The sequence below is a fragment of the Lutjanus erythropterus genome, chromosome 3 (genome assembly GCF_056507025.1).
Source record: "Lutjanus erythropterus isolate fLutEry1 chromosome 3, fLutEry1.hap2, whole genome shotgun sequence".
NCBI classification, from domain to species: Eukaryota; Metazoa; Chordata; class Actinopteri; order Lutjaniformes; family Lutjanidae; genus Lutjanus; species Lutjanus erythropterus.
The window spans coordinates 26,062,979-26,084,771 of record NC_139319.1 but is presented as its reverse complement, the minus strand read 5'-3'; the positions used below and the strand labels follow the sequence as shown (position 1 = coordinate 26,084,771).

Below are 21,793 nucleotides of genomic sequence, written 5' to 3'. Positions count from 1 at the left end.
AAACACTGACACACGCTTCGACACAAGGAAGAGACGGGACCCTTGCGTACCTTGCGGGGCCCTACGCAACTTGCGTAGCGTGCGTACAGGGCCGACCGGCTCTGTTCGTCCTGCATCCAGCAGCAGACTGAAGAAAATGAGGTCCATAATCTCGTAACTGTGTTTGTGAACCTATAAGTCACAACAGCATGCAACTATATAGTAATCACTAACATATAATTGTAATTTTAGTATAAAAAATATAGCAGCAATGTTCACATCGTCACATCAGTGAATAAAATTCAAACGCGTCAGAGGGTCATGAACTAGCGCTCAGCAACACTCATTTGTCCTACGGCTCGTGAAGGCAGCAGGAGTCACGCGTTGTTTGCCTTCAGAGCGCAAACATGGCGGATGATGGCGAGTCGCTGGAGTCCTGGCTTAGTAAGTTCACACTCAAACTCCGTTTTCACGTCAGTTATTCAAATTAGAGGTGTGCGTGTGTGTGCTGTGTAATTGTAGGTGTCAGAAACGTTGGTTGGATTCACATGACATCGCTGAATGTGAGAAGTATGGAGCTAATTCGTCCGTGTTGTCAGAAAGTGGCTAACAGACAGAGCTGCTGTCAGCTGATGGCTGTCGTTAGCCAAAATCAACTGTTTGATGTTTATTGTGCGCTGGGCTCACAGTCTGCATGATGAAGTACTTGCAAAACTGTGTTTATTTTGTTGTACTGGAGACCCACAATACGCCCCCAGCTGTCTGTGGTTTAAGACTGCTGTTGCAAAGACCTCCAGGCGTTGACTCAGGTTAATCTAAGTTCACCAGCAGCAACAAACTGGATCAGTGAAGCGTCTTTAGTCTTCACTAACATAAGATGGGTGAAAACGTCAGACAGCAGCTGTCTGGGTTGCTGGTTGAGCTGAAGGGACAGGGCTGATGCTCGAGGGTTGGCTTGTGTCTTGGCCAAGTTCATGTACTACAAAGGTTCAGCCTTCATTAGTTTTTCAGGGACAGGAGAGCCTGTTTCAAGAGGCAGTGGTGAAAGAAGTATATTTTACCTCAGTCAAAGTACTGACTACTGGTAAAATTCCTGCATTGCAAGGTTCTTGCATTCCTTATGTCTTTCAGCAAAATATATTTAGAGTATGAAAAGTACATATTCTGCAGTAAAATGATCCCTGTTAGTTAGGGCTGCACAATTAATCACATTCTTTTCGAAATCGCAATAGGACTAAATGCCATCTTCAAATTGCAGGAGGTGTTATATTTGTTAAAAGCAAAATCTGTGTCAAAAAACTTTTAAATGAGCAAATGTCGTGAGGCAGACATGTCCTACAAATCAAATTTTACACTTAAAAAAAGCATCTTCATTTGGTACAGATTCCTAAAAAAAAGAAAAAAAAAACACACCATAGTCATTTTAACATGATTTTAAATCAAAATAAGAATAATGATGTAAAAGTTATCAGTACCTCTGTGATCGCAAATAATATTGCAGTTGCAAAATCAGTCAAAATGATAACAATTAGATATTTTATCAAAATGTTCAGTCCTACTGTCAGTCTTATATGATAGTATATTTAATATATATATTTACATATTCATTTTATATATATTTATATATTGTAATAGCATTAATGTGTATTTTGCATAGCTAGAGATGCTGGAGATGTTTAGGGTTGAGCTAATTTTTCTCTGGCGATTCAGTTCATATTGCAATACGATTACTGTTCATTATTTCGTAATATATTGTGATTCTGTAAGCAAGGCGATATATAGTTATTTTTCTAATTTAATTTTAGGAAAACTGCTATAGTCTAAAGAACACACCACTATAGCGTTAAAATTGACTTAAAATATTTACGTTTTTATGCAATCAGAAAGATTGATGCTAACACTGCTATCTAGCCATCAGCGATTTAGACACAAATACAAAATTAACCACTACTACAAATCTTTGCATGTAGCAGTGTTACATAATCAGAACTATAGCTATAGCCTAATCAGCCTATATTGCATTTGAAAACATGTGCAATTACCATAACCACTGTTCTCTAAACTTAAATAAAGGCAATATTTTCAAAATGGCAGAAATTGCCATGTGATTGTATTCAGTAACTGACTAAATAAAGTAACATGACACAAACTTCATCTATCAAACAAGATCATCTAAATGCTAAAAATCATTGCAACATCAGCTGTACATGAAAAACAGCCTGTTTTCAGTCCAAGAGGGTTTAAAATATTTTATTTAGCTTATCACAAACATCCACATTCCAAATCACCAAATTTGAAGATACATGGTTTTCACTAGAAAGGGAGGATATGAAAAATTGTAATTTGAAAGGTAACTGGTAATTAAAACTGTCAAACAAATGTTGTTGATTAAAAAGTACAATATTTGTCTCTAGGATGAGTGGAAGTATACAGTTGCAATAAATGGAAATAAAGTACAAGTATCTCAGATTTGTAATGAAGTACAGTACTTGAGTAAATATTTACTATATAGTTATAAATGAAGAAATAGTATTATATAATATTATTTTAAATAAATGTGTCAATAATACAATGAATTGGATTATTGATTATTATAGAATTATAAATATATTAATATTATTAAATAGTTACATTCCAGCACTGTAACTTGGATCATAAGATCATATGTTTCTGTTTTCCAGACAAAGCCACCAACCCTTCCAACAGACAGGAGGACTGGGAATACATAATGGGCTTCTGTGACCAAATCAATAAGGAGCTGGAAGGGTATGGTCACACTGTTTCAATAAACTCACCCATAATCACCCATGATGTTGACTCACAGTCACTAATGTTTCTCATGTGTTTCCTCATTATCGTAAACATGTGGAGCTTATTATAAAGCCCATTAAAAGCAATATAACTCTGGATTGCTTTTGTTATTGAGTTTGTGTCGGATTCTTTCTTTCTTTCATATTTCACAGCCCACAAATATCTGTTAGACTGTTGGCTCATAAGATTCAGTCACCTCAGGAATGGGAGGCAATACAAGCATTAACGGTCTGTACCTGTGTAATAATTTCACTGGTTGTCATGTTGATATCCTTCAGCATGAGGCTGTACAATTAAAAGATATTTATCTCCTGTTTTCCATTTGTAGGTCCTTGAGGCGTGTATGAAGAACTGTGGGCGAAGGTTTCACAATGAAGTTGGGAAGTTTAGGTTTTTAAATGAATTAATTAAGGTGGTTTCACCCAAAGTAAGTAACTGTTCATCCCCCTTCTAATGGAGATACTTGAATTGATGTTTGGTATCCTTCTCAGCTGTGCATGTTATTTTTCAGTATCTCGGAGACAAAGTGTCAGAAAGAGTGAAGACAAAAGTGATTGAGATGCTGTACAGTTGGACTTTGTCTCTACCAGATGAAGCAAAGATCTGTGAAGCGTATCAGATGCTAAAGTCACAGGGTGAGGCTCCAAGCGCGTATGAACTGTTCAAATATGCTGATAAGTTATGATAACATAGTAAAACAACATGAATACATAATGGTGATATCCAAAAATAAAACACCGAACAGTCTGTTTAAACTGTGTCGTGTTTTGGTCTCTTTGAAGATAATTTTGCAGCTTCCAAATCCTGAAACTGTCAATTCCAGACTACAGCAGTTGTCTGTTGTCATTTTTATTTTAGGTATTGTGTCAGTTGACCCAGAAATCCCTCTTGATGCCACATTAATACCATCACCTTCTCCACGACCAAAGAATCCTGTGTTTGATGACGAAAAGAAGAGCAAGGTAAGAAGAATTATTTTTGGATGATGATGATGATGATTGTGTGAACACTGCAACTCACTGCTCTTAACTCTTTCTTTCTCTTGTTCAGTCTCTGTTAAAGATGCACATGTTGTATTGGGACAGCATAGATGAGTAGATTGTTATCAACATTTAAAATAAGATATCTGTTGTACCCTACCTTGTACTGTCCATGTACAATACATGTGTTTCAGTGCAGGGGTTATTTGGTACCCCTGCAGTTGAAGTTTATGAGTGCCTGCATATTTAGCCAACACACTCAGACCCTCCCTGCTGATGATGACTGTTAAAGGAAGAGACTTAAATTAAAACTAGCCTAATTCGCTTTCTTGCTGAGAGTCAGATGAGAAGATCGGTACCTGATATATCTGTCCATTAATATGCATTGGAATAGTCTATCTTATAACTCTCTTTGAAACAGCAACCAGATATTACATGTTAATTTGTGAGCTTCAGAGATGCTGGTAGGTGTTTTTTCTACCTTTTGCCAGAGCCAGGCAAGCTGTTACTCCCTGTTTCCACTCTTTAGACTAAGCTAACTCTTTGGCTCCACTGGGCACGCTGCATCTGTGACGCAGGCCTCCACCTGGCTTCATGCTCCACCAGCATCATTTCAGAAATGGAGCGTGTTTCCTGCCTGATTATGTTGACTTGCTCAGATTTTACTGATTTGATCATTTTTCCTTCATTTTTTTTGTACTTCTATCATGGGTGAGTGGCTTTTTTGTGTCATTTTATGATTATGATTTTATGAACACAAGTCTGAAATGGGGTCTTTTATTCTAAAAATTGACTGGATTGTCTGACTTCCTGACTGCTTGACCTGCTCTGAGCCACTTCTGGGATGTGCCGCAGTGCGTTTGGTGGATTCACAAGCCTTGTGTCGAATAGCAGCGTTCAGCTCCGATGGCCACAGTGCCGCCATAACACAACACAGTCATGCGCAGCGGGATCAAGCTGTAAGCTAACATGTCCTGACTGTAGCTTCACATTTTAATAGACTGATATGTGAGTAGTATCAGTCCCCTCTTCTAACTCTCAGCAAAAAGGAAATACGTTTATTAAGTAAAATGTTGAACTACACCTTTAATTTTCTGCATGGATGCAGCCATTTTTGTGAGAAATGAAATCTTATTAAAAAAAATCACTTAATTAACCAGTAAAATCAGTCTTTTCTAGCACTATGCTTTCATGTTTTCTTTCATTATATGAAATTTAATTTACAAGATTTGCTCACTACATACTTAGATTGACTACATTACTGTTGATCCTGTTTTAAAGAATCAAAAGAGGCATCCTGCAGAAAAAAAGGTCAAATGGAATGTGCATTTAAGGCACAGAAGCTGCTTTTGTTTTTATTTTTCACTCTTAATGCCTCACTGGGTACAGTACACCAAAACAGGTCATGACTGCATGTTTATTTTGTGTCAGCTGCAGTTGATCTATGGATGAAGTTTGTTTTTTCAGGGTCTGGGAGCTGGTACAGCTATGCTGCTTGTGTCTGGGTAATCTGTGGGAAACAAGCTTGAGTGTTTACTCACTGATGGTTCTCCTCTCTCTCTCTGCAGAGATTATCAGAGCTGCTGAAGAGCAAAAAGCCCGAAGATCTGCAAGAGGCCAATCGGCTCATTAAAAACATGGTCAAGGAGGTGCGCCGGTGAAATGAAATGTTTTCATTTTGATGTTTGTGTTTCAATTCATCCTGAGTTCTGCTGGCTCTCTTCTAGAGACATCAAAAGCAAATTATTTCACACATGTCTCAGTCTCATCTCAAAGCTTGTGTTTATACTTTGAATTTTTCTTTTTTCCAGGATGAGGCAAGAACACAGAAAGCGACAAAGCAAAAAAGCACACTGGAGGCAGTCAACAACAGTGTCAAACTCCTTAACGAGATGCTTGCTCACTTCAGCCCAGAGGACTCAACGGACGGAGACAAGGAACTCATTAGGGTTCGTACTCCGTGAGATAAGGCTCAATTGACCTTTTGAAACAACTTAACTTATTTCTTTGGCATTTATTGACCTTTCTGGCACTGATACAATGGTTGCTCATTCAACACCAAAGCAGTGTGAAGTTATTTACTGCTGTTCAACCTAACCTTGCCTTCATTCTGAGGCATCCAGCCCTTTGCTAAGCAGTGTTGTGCTAGTTACTGAAAACCAGTAACTAGTTACCGTTACTAGTTACTTTATTTCAAAAGTAACTCAGTTACTTTACTGATTACTTACACCAAAAGGTAACGCAGTACTGTGAAAAGTAACTTTTCAGTTACTATGAAAAAAAAGATCTCCCATTAAGTTTTGAGTTAAGTTTTCTTTAGCTCGGTTTCCATTTTTGCGTATTCGCTCTCCAGGTACTTAGAAAAAGTGTTTCGTCCCATTTGCTGTGTGACACCTGGTATCATGCTAACTAGCTTCCTGAAAACGGGCGACTCCACAATAGAAATAGAAATTGGCTGCATGTCTTCTACAACATAAGCATGCTAAGTATCATGTATGTTTCAGAAGAACTCTGTTTATTGAATTTCCTCACCACATAAAGAAATACACTGCATGAACAGCTCAAAGTAATTTATTAAAAAAAAAAAAAAAATGTCGGGACTATCCATGCAACGATACGTGATAGGATCCTCTCCACATGTGCAATAATGTGTTTAATATCATAAGTCTTAAGTCACATTTACTATGTATAAGTACTTTTATAAGAACTTTTCTTTATAATGTGTCAGTTTCTAAATGAGATTCATGATTTGAATATTCAGTATTTTTTTTTTAAATTCTTCTTTCAGGAACTGTATGGTGACTGTGACAAGCTCAGGCAAACCGTGTTCCAGCTTGCTACAGAGACTGAGGATAATGACAGCAGCTTGGGTAAATCATCCTGTAATTTGTCTCTGGTGATTCTGAAGATGTGCTCTTGCTATCCTAAATTAAATATATAAAGGCTGAGTCATGATTTAAAGGACACATTGTGCTCACATAAGATCAACATCCTATCAGAGCCAAATACTGACTTAACTCATAAAACATCCTACTCGTATAGTTCCTAAATTTAACTGTGGGGAAAAAAATGTTTTTGTTGTTTCAAAAATGTCCTAAACCTCACCCCAGGCTTAAGCTTTTAAACTACATTTATCAGGAGACATCCTGCAGGCCAGTGATGACCTCTCCCATGTCATTAATTCCTATAAGAAGATTGTGGAAGGACGGAGCATCAATGGAGAGACTGACGAAGCACAACAAACACAACCATCCAACAGACAAGGTACATCTTTACTGGTTTTACAACATAATGGTAATAATTAACATGTAGCGCTGCAATGATTAATCAATTATGAATTAATTATTAAATTAAATGCCAACCATTTTGATAATCAATTAATCATTTGAGTATTTTTTTTATAAAAAGAAATGTCAAAATTCTCTGATTACAACTTCTTAAGTGTGAATATATCCTGGTTTCTTTGCTCCTTTATGACAGTTAGCTAATTATCTTTGGGTTTTTGGCAAAGCTAGACATTTGAGAATGTCATCTTGGGCTTTGAAATTAGTGATCAAGATTTTTAATCATTTGACATTTTATAGACCAAACAACTGATCAGTTAATTGAGAACATAATATATTAATCAGCTGTGAATATGATCGTTAGTTGCTGCCATAATTATGTCATCTGGCAATGCAGTTTCTGACATATTTGCAAAATAGCCTCCATGATGTGTCAATCACAACTGATCAATACACAATGGGCACTCATGTAACCATAAGAAAAGCTCATAAGTAGAGAAACCTGACATTGAACAGGTTTGGAAATATGTTGTAATATGCAAAGAACACATCAACTTAATGTTCTACACAAAAATACTACAGAATCTGCACAAGAAAACAGTTTTTAAAGAGCGCTGGTTTTAAATGGTTTGAGAACTGGGTTGTCAAACCAGAATGTCAAGCACAGTTTACATGTGTCAAGACTGTTTTTCTGCCTTGAGGTTATTACATTAAGAAATTAATACAGTTATTGAGGAATATTTGTGGATGTCATAAAGAGGAACCACAGAAATCAACAGTCAGAACAGGCCTTTGGTGCCACAGTGAGATACTTTCCCCATACGCAACGATGTAAAACGACCACAGAACAATGGGCTTAATGCAAGAATCACTCATACCAACAGATTTGTTTTTAAGTGGTTTGTTCTAATGATTAAGGAGGACATCTCATCTGTCTTGTATTTTAAATTTTTTCTTCAAGCACAATTTGCGAGTGATCCTGACATGTCTGTTATTCTGCTGTTATTCAAACATAAGTTTTCCACTAGTAGATTTTTTATTGAATTACTTTGAAGCAATTTTGAGTTTGAAAATCCTGTATAAAATATGGGTCACTAGTGCAGTGCCGGTTTGGAAGGTGTGCTTGTTTGGAACGGGCCCATTAATTGCCTCCTGGTATTGCAGTTTGCGGTGTTGTTTAGCGTTGTGCCCGTTGGGAGCATCTGGCCATTTGGCGCGAGCTGATTGCTTCGCTCCCAGAGGTGCTGCGTTCAGCGTTCTAGAGAATTGCTCATCTTATCGACTTCTTCCGTAGGTGCTCAACAATACACCTGTCAAGTGTGATGTCTATATGATGAACAGTTCTCGAGATTAAGGTAGTCGGACACAAATACATACAGACAGACAGGCAGGCAAACAGACATTCCTTCCTTTATAGATAGATGCTGCGACTGTAACGCCATCTATTGGCCAAATGGCACCAAATTTGTCACGGTCACTCAGACATCATTTCACGTGACATTTTTTGTAATATAAGTCCTACCCACAGCATTTGAGCAGACTTTGAGGGATACAGAATATCAAAAATCCAAAAATAACATTTTCCATCTTTTTCCCGATTGCTCAAAAATGGAGCTGCAAAAGAACATATTTGAACAAAATTCAAAACGGTGGAATTTTGTAAAATGTTGTGAAACTTACAGTTTAAAATTGGACACTGTACTCCCTTGTGGCCCCAGTAATACACCCAACAAGTTTGAAGTAGATTGGATGAACGGTTCTCGAGATACAAGAGGGACGTACATATAGACAGACATACTGAGATTCCTTCCTTAATACTCAGATAATCCAGTTGACATTATCTTGTTTGACTCTGCAGTTCAATACATATTATATCATTAAGTTAAATGGGCTATTACCATTGCTGTCAGGCCTATAAGCCATATTCTTGCATGCGTGTTCATGCAAGTCGCTATTCCAGGGCAACATCCTCTGTTTTGATATCCGACAGTGTAACACAACATATTATAGCACCTTATGTCTGATCACCTTGCTGTGGCGGGACACTTCTTCTTTATTTCAGTGGCAGTACGACCTTCAGGTGATATGGCTTTAATACCACTTATTGTTTTTTCCCCATTCCTTGGCTTTAGCAGGTTCCTCAGTTCCACTGCTGACACTGTTAAAATTATAGACTTGTGGAACTTCATATGGCCTACACATAGCCTTATTTGGTATTATTTGGGCCTTAACTATTGTATTTACAGTTCTCATGAATGTTCGCCCAAATTCACACAGGTGGCATTCGTCATGTTTACGGGGGATATTTACACAGTAATCTGAAGTTAAGAGCTTTTGTTGACTCTGACATAGCATGTTAGCACAAGCCACCGTATGAGAAAATTAAGAGAAAGATAAGATCACAAATTTTCTTGCACACAGGCGCACACACACACACACACACACACACACACACACACACACACACACAAATACAAACAAATGATATGTAATTATAAGCAGCTTGGTGTTAGTCAGCTCTCATGTTTTTGCTAATCGTGCTGTTCAATATGAATGGAAATAACAAATTGCAGTAATTTTTGTGTGATTAGGCGAGACAGGAAGGGTTTGTTTTGAAGAGCTGTGCAAGTACAGTTGTCATAGTTTTCAATGAAAGCCATTTACAGCCAGATATGTGATTATCTTGAGAAACTGGGACAGTGTTCCTGAAAACGAACACAGCTCTTGAGCTTGTCAGATGTTATTTTTTTGGTTTTCAATTCAAGTGTATTGGAATGTAGCAGAGGTGTAAGCCAAAGAGATCTCAACAAAAGAAGAAAAAACAGAACAAAAAAAACCTTCACAGCTTGTCCACTCAGGATGAATTTGGAAACTATTGTACATTTACTGTGTTGGTTTTTTGTCTGTGTGTTAGGGTGAACTGACCCTGTAAATTGTGCCTGACAGATGGACGGACGCAGACAGCATTACCTGTTACCTGAAAGCGAATACATGTTTGTTTTCTTACTACTGGTGTTTTTCCTCTATCTGACAGGTACCGGCCGCACAAACCAGTCAGAGATTCTGATCGACCTTGTGGGCCTGGACATCCAGAGTGTCTCTCCATCACAGCAGCAACCCCCAACGTCATCTCTGTCTATCCCAGCTGACCTGCTGTGTGGGTCTGCAGCCACTGACCCTCAGTCCCCCAGTCCCAGTGCTCCCACTGCAGCACTCTCTCTGCTTGATGAAGAGCTACTATCTTTAGGTAGATTGTAATATAATGTAGTTTTTTTTTTAATGGCAAAGTTGGACATTAACTGTTGTTAGTTTACACGTAGATAAAACATTAATGCAAATATAACATGTTTTTAATAGGTATGGTAAGTATAAGTAATAAGTGTGTGTCTGCTTCAGGTTTAAAATCCCAGTACACTGTGAAATGTCTCTCCTGTTGGACTGTGGACAGCGTCACCTGCCCTCCGTTTCTATCTATCCTTTTCCCACTTCCATCACAGTTAGTTTTGTCATTTGTGGGTGTTATGCCCCGGTCTAGGGGAACCCTTGACATAACAGATAAGTTGCTCCCCCAGTCTTGCCACTCCAAAGAAGGCCAGCGACCAAGTAAGCCAAGTTCAAAAAGGTGCAGTTTTTATTTAGCTTCAGGGGCAGAACAGGTCAAAACAACAAACAGAACAATCTAAATAACCCTAAACTTACCTACAGAAAACGAAAGAAAATAAATGACAAATTAATAACCTAACCTCCTAAATTAGAAGAAACAAGAGAAAACAGTTCAAAACAAAAAGGCGTCTTCCCCTACTTTAACTGCCCTACTATTTACAAGTATGTACAAATGTTTACAATTATTAAACAATAGTACGTTGACTCCTCTACAAAGCTCACTCTAACAAACAGATCAGAACACTATGCTGGCGGTTCCCACAGAGTCATAACAGTGGGTCAGTTCATAAAGCTCGCAGCCTGCCATGCCGTTTCATTGGTCTGTGTACAGTAACACAGCAAAAGAGACAAAGCCGAAACTTGTTTTTAACAACCACTCATTTCACTTTCTCTCATCACTTAACACCAACATGTTGTCACATGGATCTTTTTTAAAGCTACTGCAAGGAGTTGAACAGAGGAAACTGTCTCAATTTAATACTGACGCCTCTATTTGACCTACATTAGCAACTGAGACGATCAGTGAGAAGAGTCGCTATTTCTATATAGTTATTCTTAATTGCTGTCACTGGGTCGGACCCTGTGAAATCAGATGAAACAAGCCTGTGTTTATACTTTCCTAGCCAAAGTTACAGTAAGCAGTACGTTAGCCAGTTAAAAAGAATAAAGAGGAGATTTTTAATTGATTAATTTTATTTTTGATATTCTATTTTGTGGTTATGGCAGTGGAAACACCACTGCTTTGTCCACAGAGGCCTCCAAAATCAACAAAATATGAAAGTTCCTTGTAATTACATTGAATAAGTGCACCAGCCAATAAAAAATGTGTATTTGTGATTTTCTTTATTTATAATTCCTCATTGAAATGTTATCCCTGTACATTTTTGAAGCTCCTGTTTTAATCTGTTGTTTTGTCAGTCAATGTGCATTACAATAACAAACAAAGTGAAAAACCAAAGTGCAGAACTTGAAAAATCACAGATGACTGATTGGTGATTATTCGACTCCATTTTCTGACATGTTACAGATCAAAAAACTAACTGATTAATTGAGAAAATAATCAAGAGATTAATCAATAAGGACAATAATCATTAGTTGCAGCCATACTCAGCTCATCATTATTCATAGGTCAGCCCTAGTTTTGACACATTTGTGTTCATTCACAGGCCTCAATGAACCCGTTCCTGATCCAAGTCAATCAACACATGTAAACCTGAACAATCACCTGGCATCTTTACAGGTATTTAAATTACTTGCAATAATGTATACTAATGCCGAGCATTATTATATTGGTAATAGCAATGTTTTTTATTACCCTGTATTCCAGGAATCCGGTCAAGATTTGGATCTTTTTGACACCACTTCACCTTTGGTTCCTGCATTCTCTACGTCTTCGCTTTTTGCAGATGCCCTCTCTATGACAGTAGCCCCAGTTAACCCAACCAGTTCTTCATCTACGACTGCATCTGCCTTGAGCTTCCCTGGTCTTGTGTTCTCCACACCTCAGCTTTCTACAGACACTGTCTCAACGTCGTCAGTCAGTTTGTCGCGGCCCATCTGTTCAGGACTGACCTCCACATTTCCAGCTGCTCCCCCTCAGGCATTCAGCATGGCCTCGCCCGTTCCCTTGGCTACTCCTGTCACTGCACAACAGGTCTCTTCTTCACCTGGAGCCTCCCATTCGCCTTCTACTTCTCTGAGTCACAATCTGCAGGACCTCACTTTGCTGGATCTGGGCAGTCCTAAAAAGTTAGTGTTACTTGTGCCATGAGGTAAAACCGGGGAGGGAATATGGATCAACACCAATATGTCTCTGCTGTCTCGGCTATTTTCTTCCTTGAGCTTTAAACAACTCCACATTGACATGATGATAGCTGCTGACAGGTTCCACTCACATTATGTCTCCTGTTTGTGTCTCATACTGCTCATCAGTGGTACCAGGACACATCTGTTTTTACTTTATTTTTGCCACAATACAGGGAGGATTTGTTTGTTTGTTGATAAAGCTCCGTTAGGGCTTTCAAGACCTTCTTGACTTTGGGTATTAAGACAACCTTTAAAACAAAAAAAGTCAACATGTATGCCAGATTCTTAGCATTTCATTAATTTCAATAAAACTAGATAGAAATTGTTTTTTTCAAAGGTTAGAATATTACTTGATATAAACCTTAAAAAAATGAAGAGCTGAACACAAGCTATATTCACAGATCGTCTCTCAGTGCTAAAGAGCCTCGTCCTGCATTAGAAAAGTACGCAGTTAAAACAACCAAAGAGCTAAAAGAACAATGGCCAAATGTGAGAAAGAAGAAAGCACTGAATGTGTCAATAAAGAAGCCTATGAAGTATGTATGACTGTTTAAAAATAAAAATGAAAAATGTAAAAAAAAACACTATATATATAAATATCAGGGAAATTCACCTCTGATATAATGTTCTAATATTAATGGAAATAATCTAACTTATTAAAGTCATCCAAATCACTTGTTTAACACAAACTTAATGCAGTTACTGTGTTACCATTTTGTTTAATTAAACTGTTATTATTATGCATTGAATATAATATGAAGTATCAATAAAATATGTCACTTAGTCTGGGGTTGTGAGTGATAGAAAGGAAGTCCGTCAAGGAAAAAAGTTGGGATCCACTGATTTAGGCCCATGATTTTGGCTAGTATCGGACTGATACCCATATTAACGATTGGCTCATCCTGTCTGTCAAACATAATATATTTAAAGCTCCATTATACTTTTAAACAGTCTCAATAAATGATGCCTTTTTAAAAAGTTGCACTGATTGGCCTGAATGGGTGTTGGAACACTCAGGTTTAAAGCCACTTTGACCCACTGAAAGGCTTAACAGTGATTTAGCTGTTCTGCCATATGACATTTTAAGTGCATCTCAACCATTAGTTTCTTCCAAATGGCAAATTGATCAGCAGAACTCAATACAGAGTCATTTGTAGGTGCAGCCACTTAAAAAGATGCGTTTTGAGCACTGCAACTAAATGTTGTTCAGATCAGATGGTAAACGTTTTTCAGATTAACTTTGTACTGTCTCACTTGAATCAAAATGCAGAGATTGTGACTAATCATTTTAAAGTGGTTAAAACATGTTGTTTTAGTGTGAAGCTAAGTGCCTTATTCATTCATAAGCTGACTGCACAGAGTTTGTGTTAGAATTTTCATGGAGCATTTTTTTCATCCTGCTTCTGTTACCTTTTGTTACCAATGTTTATGTTTGTAATTAGAAGTTTAAGCGTTATGAGAATGTCTTTTGACTATCCACACAGTACACCTGGTGTGACGGATTTGGGCAGCTTTCTTGCCAAGAGTGAGGATCTGCTCGCTCCTGCTACCACATCTTCCAGCCTCGGCGTTACATCCACCACTTCCACCTCAATGCTCCCAGGAGGCACACAGGGGGGGTCCACCCCCCAACCTCCCAAGAGTCAGACAGATGACAGCCCTCTGTTATGCTCTCTGTCTCCCATCTTCCCGCTGAGCCAGACCAGTCCAGCCAGGGGAAAAGAGGTGTCCCTAGCCAATGTCTTTGTCCCTTTGGAAGCCATCAAACCAAGTGAGTGCCATAAAGCTGGCTGACATTTGCACTAAAAAGAACAAACTTTAAGGTTTTGTAAGAGTTTGAGGAGTTCTGTTTATGCAGGTAGCACCAGAGCAAGGCAGAGGTACTGTAGAGGACATTTAATCTCTTTTGTGAAATAACAGAGCAGATTTTCTTTTGTGCACAGATGTATAATGTAGGTTTCCTACACAGTATAGAAAAGTATGGGATTTTCAGGTCTGGATAAGTATGCAAAAAGAAAAGAGAGTGTGGAAAGTTTCCAAGCTTTGGCTCTCTTCTGTTTTTTAAATATAAAATTCAGAATTTAGATTGATCATACAAGCGCAGTGGTTTTCATGGTGTTTGCCAGCTCAGGCAATGTTATCAAATTAAAAGGCATATGTCATATGAGCAAAATGTTGGCTCTGCCTCACACTGTAATTTTACAGTTTGAAATGTCCTTGAGCACTTTTTTTTTGACATTGATCAGTTATGTTAACTAAAGTCAGATTCCCCAAATCATGTTTAGTGATTCTGATCAGTCAAGAATAGTTGAGGTTTTAACCAGTAATTGTGATTTACAGACTATGTGGGCTAAAATGCACAAGAAGCCTTATTGTTCTTTACAATAATTCATTACATGTTTCAGGCAGGTAAACTCACTAGAATATGCAATAATTAAGATCAGTGTAAATGATGGAAGAGTGGCATTAGAATGTGCCAGAGACACCAAATTTGGGCTTTTTACAGCCAACTTATTTGTACAGGGGGCCCCCTACCTGCTACTTTTTCCTGCTGGCTCACTGCTACTGATCCCTGAGGAAAGGCCTGCGAGGCCTGAGTTATGTTAAGTTAGTGCAAAATTAAACAAATCAAACCCTTATGGCTTGATTAATTGTCATTTCTATGCCTGCAGTGAATAAATAAGGCTGATGCTTTGAAAATTAAATTATTTAACTTTCATCAACTTATTATTTTTATTTATAAATGGGGGTGGGGGGTTGGAAGGGCAATAATGTAATATTTATGTTAAGAGAAAATAAAGTATATAGGAAGCACTTGTTGGTTTACTTCCTCTTCTGGCAGATGGGATGTTGTACAACTTTGTGCATAGGATGCAATGGCCACAATGGATAAATGCAAGTTTTCCAAGGGCTGAAGAATTCAAAACGTGAAAAGAAAGCTAGATGTCAAGTATGGTCTGAATAATCTACTGAAAAGACAGGAAATTTGAGTAGAATTTTGAAATTGAAAATGTGAAACAGTTCTACTACATGGCCAGTATGCTTTTTATCCTCAAAACACCTTTGTCAATAACAATGAATCATGGAGTCTGACATTTCAGTAACAGCAGTCTAAGAGGAAAACTATGCCTGATCTCCCAGCGTTGTTATCATAGCCTGTACAGAAGCATAATCATGTAAGAGATTACAAAAAGCTACATGGAAGTGTTTATGTCTCTTAAGTGCAGGCAGTGAAATAAACTCCAACTGTTTTTCTAGTCAGAAAATAACACTTTTCTCCTCATGTGACACTGATGGGTGTTTGGAAAACTGAACTTTAGACACTACTGCCACTTAGTGGTGACAGTGGCAAGCTTGATAAAACTGGAAAAAGACATTGGGTGATATCTTTGCTATTACACTTGGTCTAGATTGTGACCTTTTTTTTTATTGTTGTCTGAAAATAATTATTACAGCTTGTGCAAATGTGAGGACAAAACATGCCTTCACTACATATTACATTGGGAGCAATATGAGATGCTGAGATTGCTGATGTGCCCTGTTGATCTCTGTAGTAATCATATTTTCCTTTTCCTCTTTATCTGCTGGTTTTTAGGTAAAGTGTGTCCTGTGTCAGTGTATGACAAAAATGGGGTCCATGTTCTGCTGAATTTCGCCACTGACTGTCCAGCAGGCAGACCTGATGTACTGGTGATGGTGGCATCAGTACTTAACACAGCCCCACTGTCTGTCAGGGACATTGTTCTGCAGGCTGCTGTGCCCAAGGTAAACCCTGCTGTGCCTCTGTCAGATCACTGTCGCTGCACTGTACATATTGCACCACACATATTTCAAAGTATCCATTTTGGCAGATGTTGACTGGTTAATTTAAATATTTGCCTGAAAAACGAGATTTAAGTGGGTTGCTGATTCTGTTTAATGTATATGGATGTCTGTTTGTCTTTGCCAAATACTCAGATGATGAAAGTGAGACTGCAGCCACCCTCGGGGACAGAGCTGGCTCCTTTTAACCCAATCCTTCCCCCTGCTGCCATCACTCAGGTCATGCTGCTTGCCAATCCTCTCAAGGTAGAGCTCAGCCCGAAACTCTTTTTTTGTTTTCATGCATTTATTAATGCGTTAACCTTAATCCTACTGACTGGGGTACATGCAGACCCTGGAGGTGTACGTTTTGTCATGTCTCACAGGTGCTTTATTCTATCAGTCCAATTTTTTATGACTGATCTAATCAGTTAATCAGAACTAGTCACGTCTTTCTTAATGACTTCATGTCATTGTTTCTTATTTCTGTTTTAATTAGAACGTTTTAAGAATACTGATGTATCGAGGTCTTAAAGGACTCCTGTCCAACGCACCCAATTACCCTTATGCAATTTTAATAGATGAAACTATTTATTGATTGAGTTCATGTTTGCACAGGTCCTAATCTAAAATATCACACGCTGCCAGGGGTGTAGCGGCACTCTGTCAGTCATTATGAGGGAGACAGAGACAAATGCAGCAGACACACATTCTCATGTGCTAGTTTTGTTTTACATCATATACAAACTGTAACTTTCCTAAAATAATAACAAAATATCCATTATTTTTATTCAAATGACATTAAAGGGACATTTCAGATTATTTGAAGTGGGATCATGTGAGGTACTTATTGATTGTCGGTGTATTACCTTTAGTAGATGTTGGTCAGCACACTCCCACTAAAGAGAACCGATGTAGGCCATCAAGCAATAAACTGCTGTGTACAGGGTCAGCAACAAAACATGTTGAAAATGAAAGTAAACAAAAGACAAAAATAGAAAAAGTAGACAAAAATAGAAAAAGACAAAACCATAGTCACATGAACTATTCCATTTTTTTTTATAATTTAATAACTATTCAAATATTTCAAAAATCATTACCATCCCTAGTTATTGTGGGACTTCACATGAATCAAAACTAACTATTTAAAACACTGAGGTCACACACTAACAAAAACAGATTAACAAATCGAGGCAGCAGTAGACAAGCAGCTCCCATATTCTGTGAAGTAAAATTAGTGATTTCACCAATGGAGTCTGAATGACTGCAAGAGAGCAATTTTTAGCATACATAAGGTGTTTTCCTGTTGGAAAAAGCTGTCTGGTGTCAAGGTAAAGTGGCAAAAATTTAACGTTCACTTCAAATCATTCTAACTATCCCTTTAATTACATAACTAATAATATTTTGACAAGAATTCAGTCAACATTTTGCTATGATGGCTGTGTCTTACAGTAGTTTATTCTTTGGGTCCCCAGGGAAACCAGTTGGTAGTCCTTGTATGTTAGATATGTTAGTAGGATTAGGTTTAAACTTAGTTATTTACTGTACAAGCGTTTTTTCACACATTTTCGAGGTCATACGAGTAACCCCTTCTTACAGTCTTGCATGCCAACCAGTATGCTCTGAAGATAAAATGATCCCTGACAATGACGATGTACAAGATAGTGTGTGTTCCAGCCACCAATCTGAGTGTATGCGTGTGTGTGTGTGTTTCGCAGGAAAGGGTTCGGATGAGATACAAACTGACATTCACGCTGGGGGAGCAGTCATTCACTGAAGTAGGGGAAGTCAACGAGTTTCCGCCGGCTGACAGATGGGGGGCTCTATAGCCCTGACCTTCACCCTTAAGCTGGCCAGTTGAAACTTCTTTAACAGCTAAGTTTGTTGGCGCAGCTCAGAGGTCTGGACAAAGGGCAGTATTGGAATGCTTTTAGGGATAATGTGAAGAATATGATATTTAAACTCTAATGGACCTTGAAGGAGTTTTTCTGCTTGAGATGGCTCGCTGATGTAGCCAAAGTCCTGTAGCATACATCCAACTTAAACTTTACTACAGTCAGAGCCAGAGGTAGTCTGTGTGATGTAGTAACAAACTGTGTGCAGTGGCTGAACAACGGTTATGTGGGGAAACTACTGTTAATATTAAAGGGATAGGTCACCCAAAAATGACAATTCTATCATTATCTACTCACTCTCATGCCGGTTGAAGGTTGGGTTTAATTTCCCCCATACTGTTCGTCTGGTAGATAATGACTGAATTTTTGGGTGGACTGTCACTTCAGATACTGCTAAGTTATTGTTAGGTTTTTGCAATTATTAGACCATTTTCTCTACTTTAATGATCTTATTTGCTCCTGTCCCCCAATCATCAGAACTGATACAAAAATACTTGCACTTTTGGATGCCAGAGTCTTAATATGCAGCTAAACCACATGTTGAAGAAGATTGTGAAGCCAGGGTCATATGAACACATGACCACCACCTGTATTTAACATAATCTTTGCTGCTGATGATGTATAATAACAATATTTTATGCTGAAGACTTAAGACTAGACTAGACAAGAGCCCCTCTGTTGCTAAAATTGTCCCATTAAAAATCAGCTACTCCCAGCTGACCTCTTCCAGTATGCCCCACAATTACTACTGAATACTTTTACTTGTCTTCTGAGTTTTATACTGACCCACTGCTCAGACTCTTGTTATGTTTTGTTGTCTGCCAGTATTTATTGTCATGAATGTATTATTTATTTTGGTTTTGGGAGGAAGTTATTAGATCTCTTCATTTCCTGTATTGTATTGCAGTCGACAGCTGTATTCCCTCTGCATACTCTTCTTATGATGGACACTTCTAGTATTGCAGTAATAACAGCACAAATCGGTCCTGATGATCTGATTAAAAGGGTTTAATGTTACTAAATATTCAGACAGAGATCTTATTAGATGTTACATTATGTAGCAACAGGGTGGATTCTGGGAAATTACAGGTCTTGTTACACGTCCAGGCTGTGCACTCTGGATGGGATTTGAATCTAAAAATGTCATTCCTGCAGGCTTGTGCCAGAGACATTAGTCCCCTTTCTCTTTGCCAGGTACAATCTGAGCTATTGAGGGCAGTGATCAACTGTATACATTAAGAAGACGTGTTAAAGGAAGACCAGAGACAGAAAGGCACATTGGTTAAAGTTAATTAAATGCCATGTACACCTTTGCCCTTGCTCCTGTAGTGTACAGTCCACTGTAGACCATGTTGTGGAACTCAAGCTAAACGGCTATGTTACTTCCCCTGGATTTACTGTAAATGTTTAGCTTCTGTGGGAGTTCCTTATATCAAACTAGGAAAAGATTTCTTTGAGTAAGCCTTGAGAAACTTACAGTAAAAACTTGAAGGTTAATTCAAAGCATTAGGTTTACCGTGTGTTTATCAAAATGGCTTCTTTGTTTTTGACTTTTTTGGGATATTAGTGCTATACGGGAGATTCTCTACATATTTCTTACAAAATTATTTATTTGTCTTTAGATTGTTAAATGAACCTGTCATTGCATATTTTTTGAGAAGCTGTTTCTGTGCATGGAAAAAATAAAGAATGAGATTGGTCTATTTGTATTACAATTTTCACATAATTTTACCTCATTTTTCAGTTGGGGGGTGTGTCCCCTAACAGAATACAACAGTGGTTTGTTACATTGAACCATCTGGGAAGTTGTCCATAGAAACTGTTTGGAAAAAGGCAGGAACTCTCATTAAGTGATTGGATGAATTATCAGTCTATCACGTCCACCAGGGGCTAACTTCAACCAGTCAGATCAACACTTCCATGGACGCTTGTCGCTGTCATCACACCTAAAACCACTCTGTAACTGCCAGTAGTCCCTCCTAGGATGCTGATTGGCTGCATCATTTTTGGTGTAGACACAAACAGATAAGTTGAAGCCTGGCAAGATGGATTTTTGCATGATCTCACAAATCCAGCTGTACTGCGTCCCCCTGAAATCTGTGCCTATGCAAGTCACAACATTTCTGAGGTGTAATTTTATTTCATTATAATCAGATTCTTTCTTTAAGGGTAAAATTTCCTGATTTTCCTTTTTTTTTTCCTAAAAAACAATGGACCTCATGCACAAATCGTTCATACATACAGATTTGATCTTAAATTTTTAGTATGAACACAACCTGGCTGCACCTCCTTTCTTCTTCTTTTTGCTGACCTTCCATATTGTTACCTTTTTCTTTCTTTTCTTTTGTTCTGAATTTAACATCACCAGTCAAATGTCAGTGATTTGTTGCTTTGTGGTTGCACGACGCATTTAACTCTGCTGTACTTATATGGATTTTTTTGGCGTTTCCATACGCTAATTCCAACTTCCTGGCACGGGCATCCAATTTAAGATCAAACACGATTCATCAGCACACGCTACACACTAACAACATGTTGCTATTTGATGTCCTGTGAATGAGACTCAACAATCAACTATCTGCAGTGGTGGAAAGAGTACTGAAAATGTGTACTGAAGTGTAAGTACTGTTTCATTACTAATATATTACTCAATTTCAAGTAAGAGTACTGGTGTTTGAAAAATACTTAAGTAAAAGTACAAAGTATTCTTGTCAAAAACAAAAAAACAAACTCTTAAGTATTAGTTACTTTTTAATTCCCGTCCCACAGAAATCCCAGAAGAAATGTCAGCCTCTCGTGTTAAGAGAGAATTACAGTTTTTTGTTTGTTTGTTTTTTAACTTGAATTTTCTCGTCTGCACTTCTGGGAAGCCAAGGTGTATGCTGCATGAGTATTTTATTTTATTTATTTATTTATTTATAATCTAATGCTATGTTTACTGATAGCTATAGGCTAGGGTAGTAATCACAGTTTATGATGGTGACAAACTGCAACATGGGTGTGAGTGTCAGAAGCTCACACGCTTTGCATCCTGGTACATGTAGGCACTGTTGGCACGGCCCAGGAAGCAGTGGAACTCCACTTTCTCTGTCAATGAATCTATGCTTCAATTGATTACATTTACCATCACCACTGACTGGACATCCAAATTAAAAGAGATGAATTTTCCCATCAACTAGTAAGTTCAGTAATAAGTAATAAATTCATCGTAGGTTTTGTGTGTAAAATCAGAATCTGCAAAGTAACTACAGCTGTCACATCAGTGTTTGAAGTGAAAAGTAACACCAACTCTTGAAAGGGTGTGGAGCACAGGTACAAAGCAGTATGAAATGAAAATACTCAAGTACCCTGAAATACCTACACTGTTATACAACAATATTTCGCAATATCAGTATTTCACTTAATTCTAATTTCATTGTGCAATAATCAGGTGTATTAATGCCATTTTATATGAATATTCTGGTGTAAATTCAACTGCTGTTTGTCCGTTTTTTTCCCGTGTTTACATGTTCCTCTTTTTATATTTCCCGTCGATAGTATTCCTGCTTTTCATATTTATATTCCCTTTAAAGTG

The 21,793-nt window shown here is 37.9% G+C and overlaps 1 protein-coding gene across 1 annotated transcript; it reads left to right on the top strand.

The window, feature by feature from the left end:
• The first annotated feature begins 292 nt into the window (after window positions 1-292).
• On the top strand, window positions 293-19,928 carry gga3a (golgi associated, gamma adaptin ear containing, ARF binding protein 3a). Its single transcript, XM_084715617.1, has 17 exons — window positions 293-423; window positions 2,661-2,745; window positions 2,943-3,018; window positions 3,119-3,217; window positions 3,302-3,425; window positions 3,649-3,752; window positions 5,339-5,419; window positions 5,582-5,719; window positions 6,559-6,640; window positions 6,909-7,034; window positions 10,089-10,301; window positions 11,884-11,957; window positions 12,045-12,466; window positions 14,008-14,294; window positions 16,119-16,288; window positions 16,481-16,591; window positions 18,043-19,928. The coding sequence occupies exons 1-17, from the start codon at window positions 387-389 to the stop codon at window positions 18,151-18,153; spliced, it is 2,340 nt and encodes a 779-aa protein (XP_084571743.1). The 5' UTR covers window positions 293-386; the 3' UTR covers window positions 18,154-19,928.
• Window positions 19,929-21,793: the final 1,865 nt, after the last annotated feature.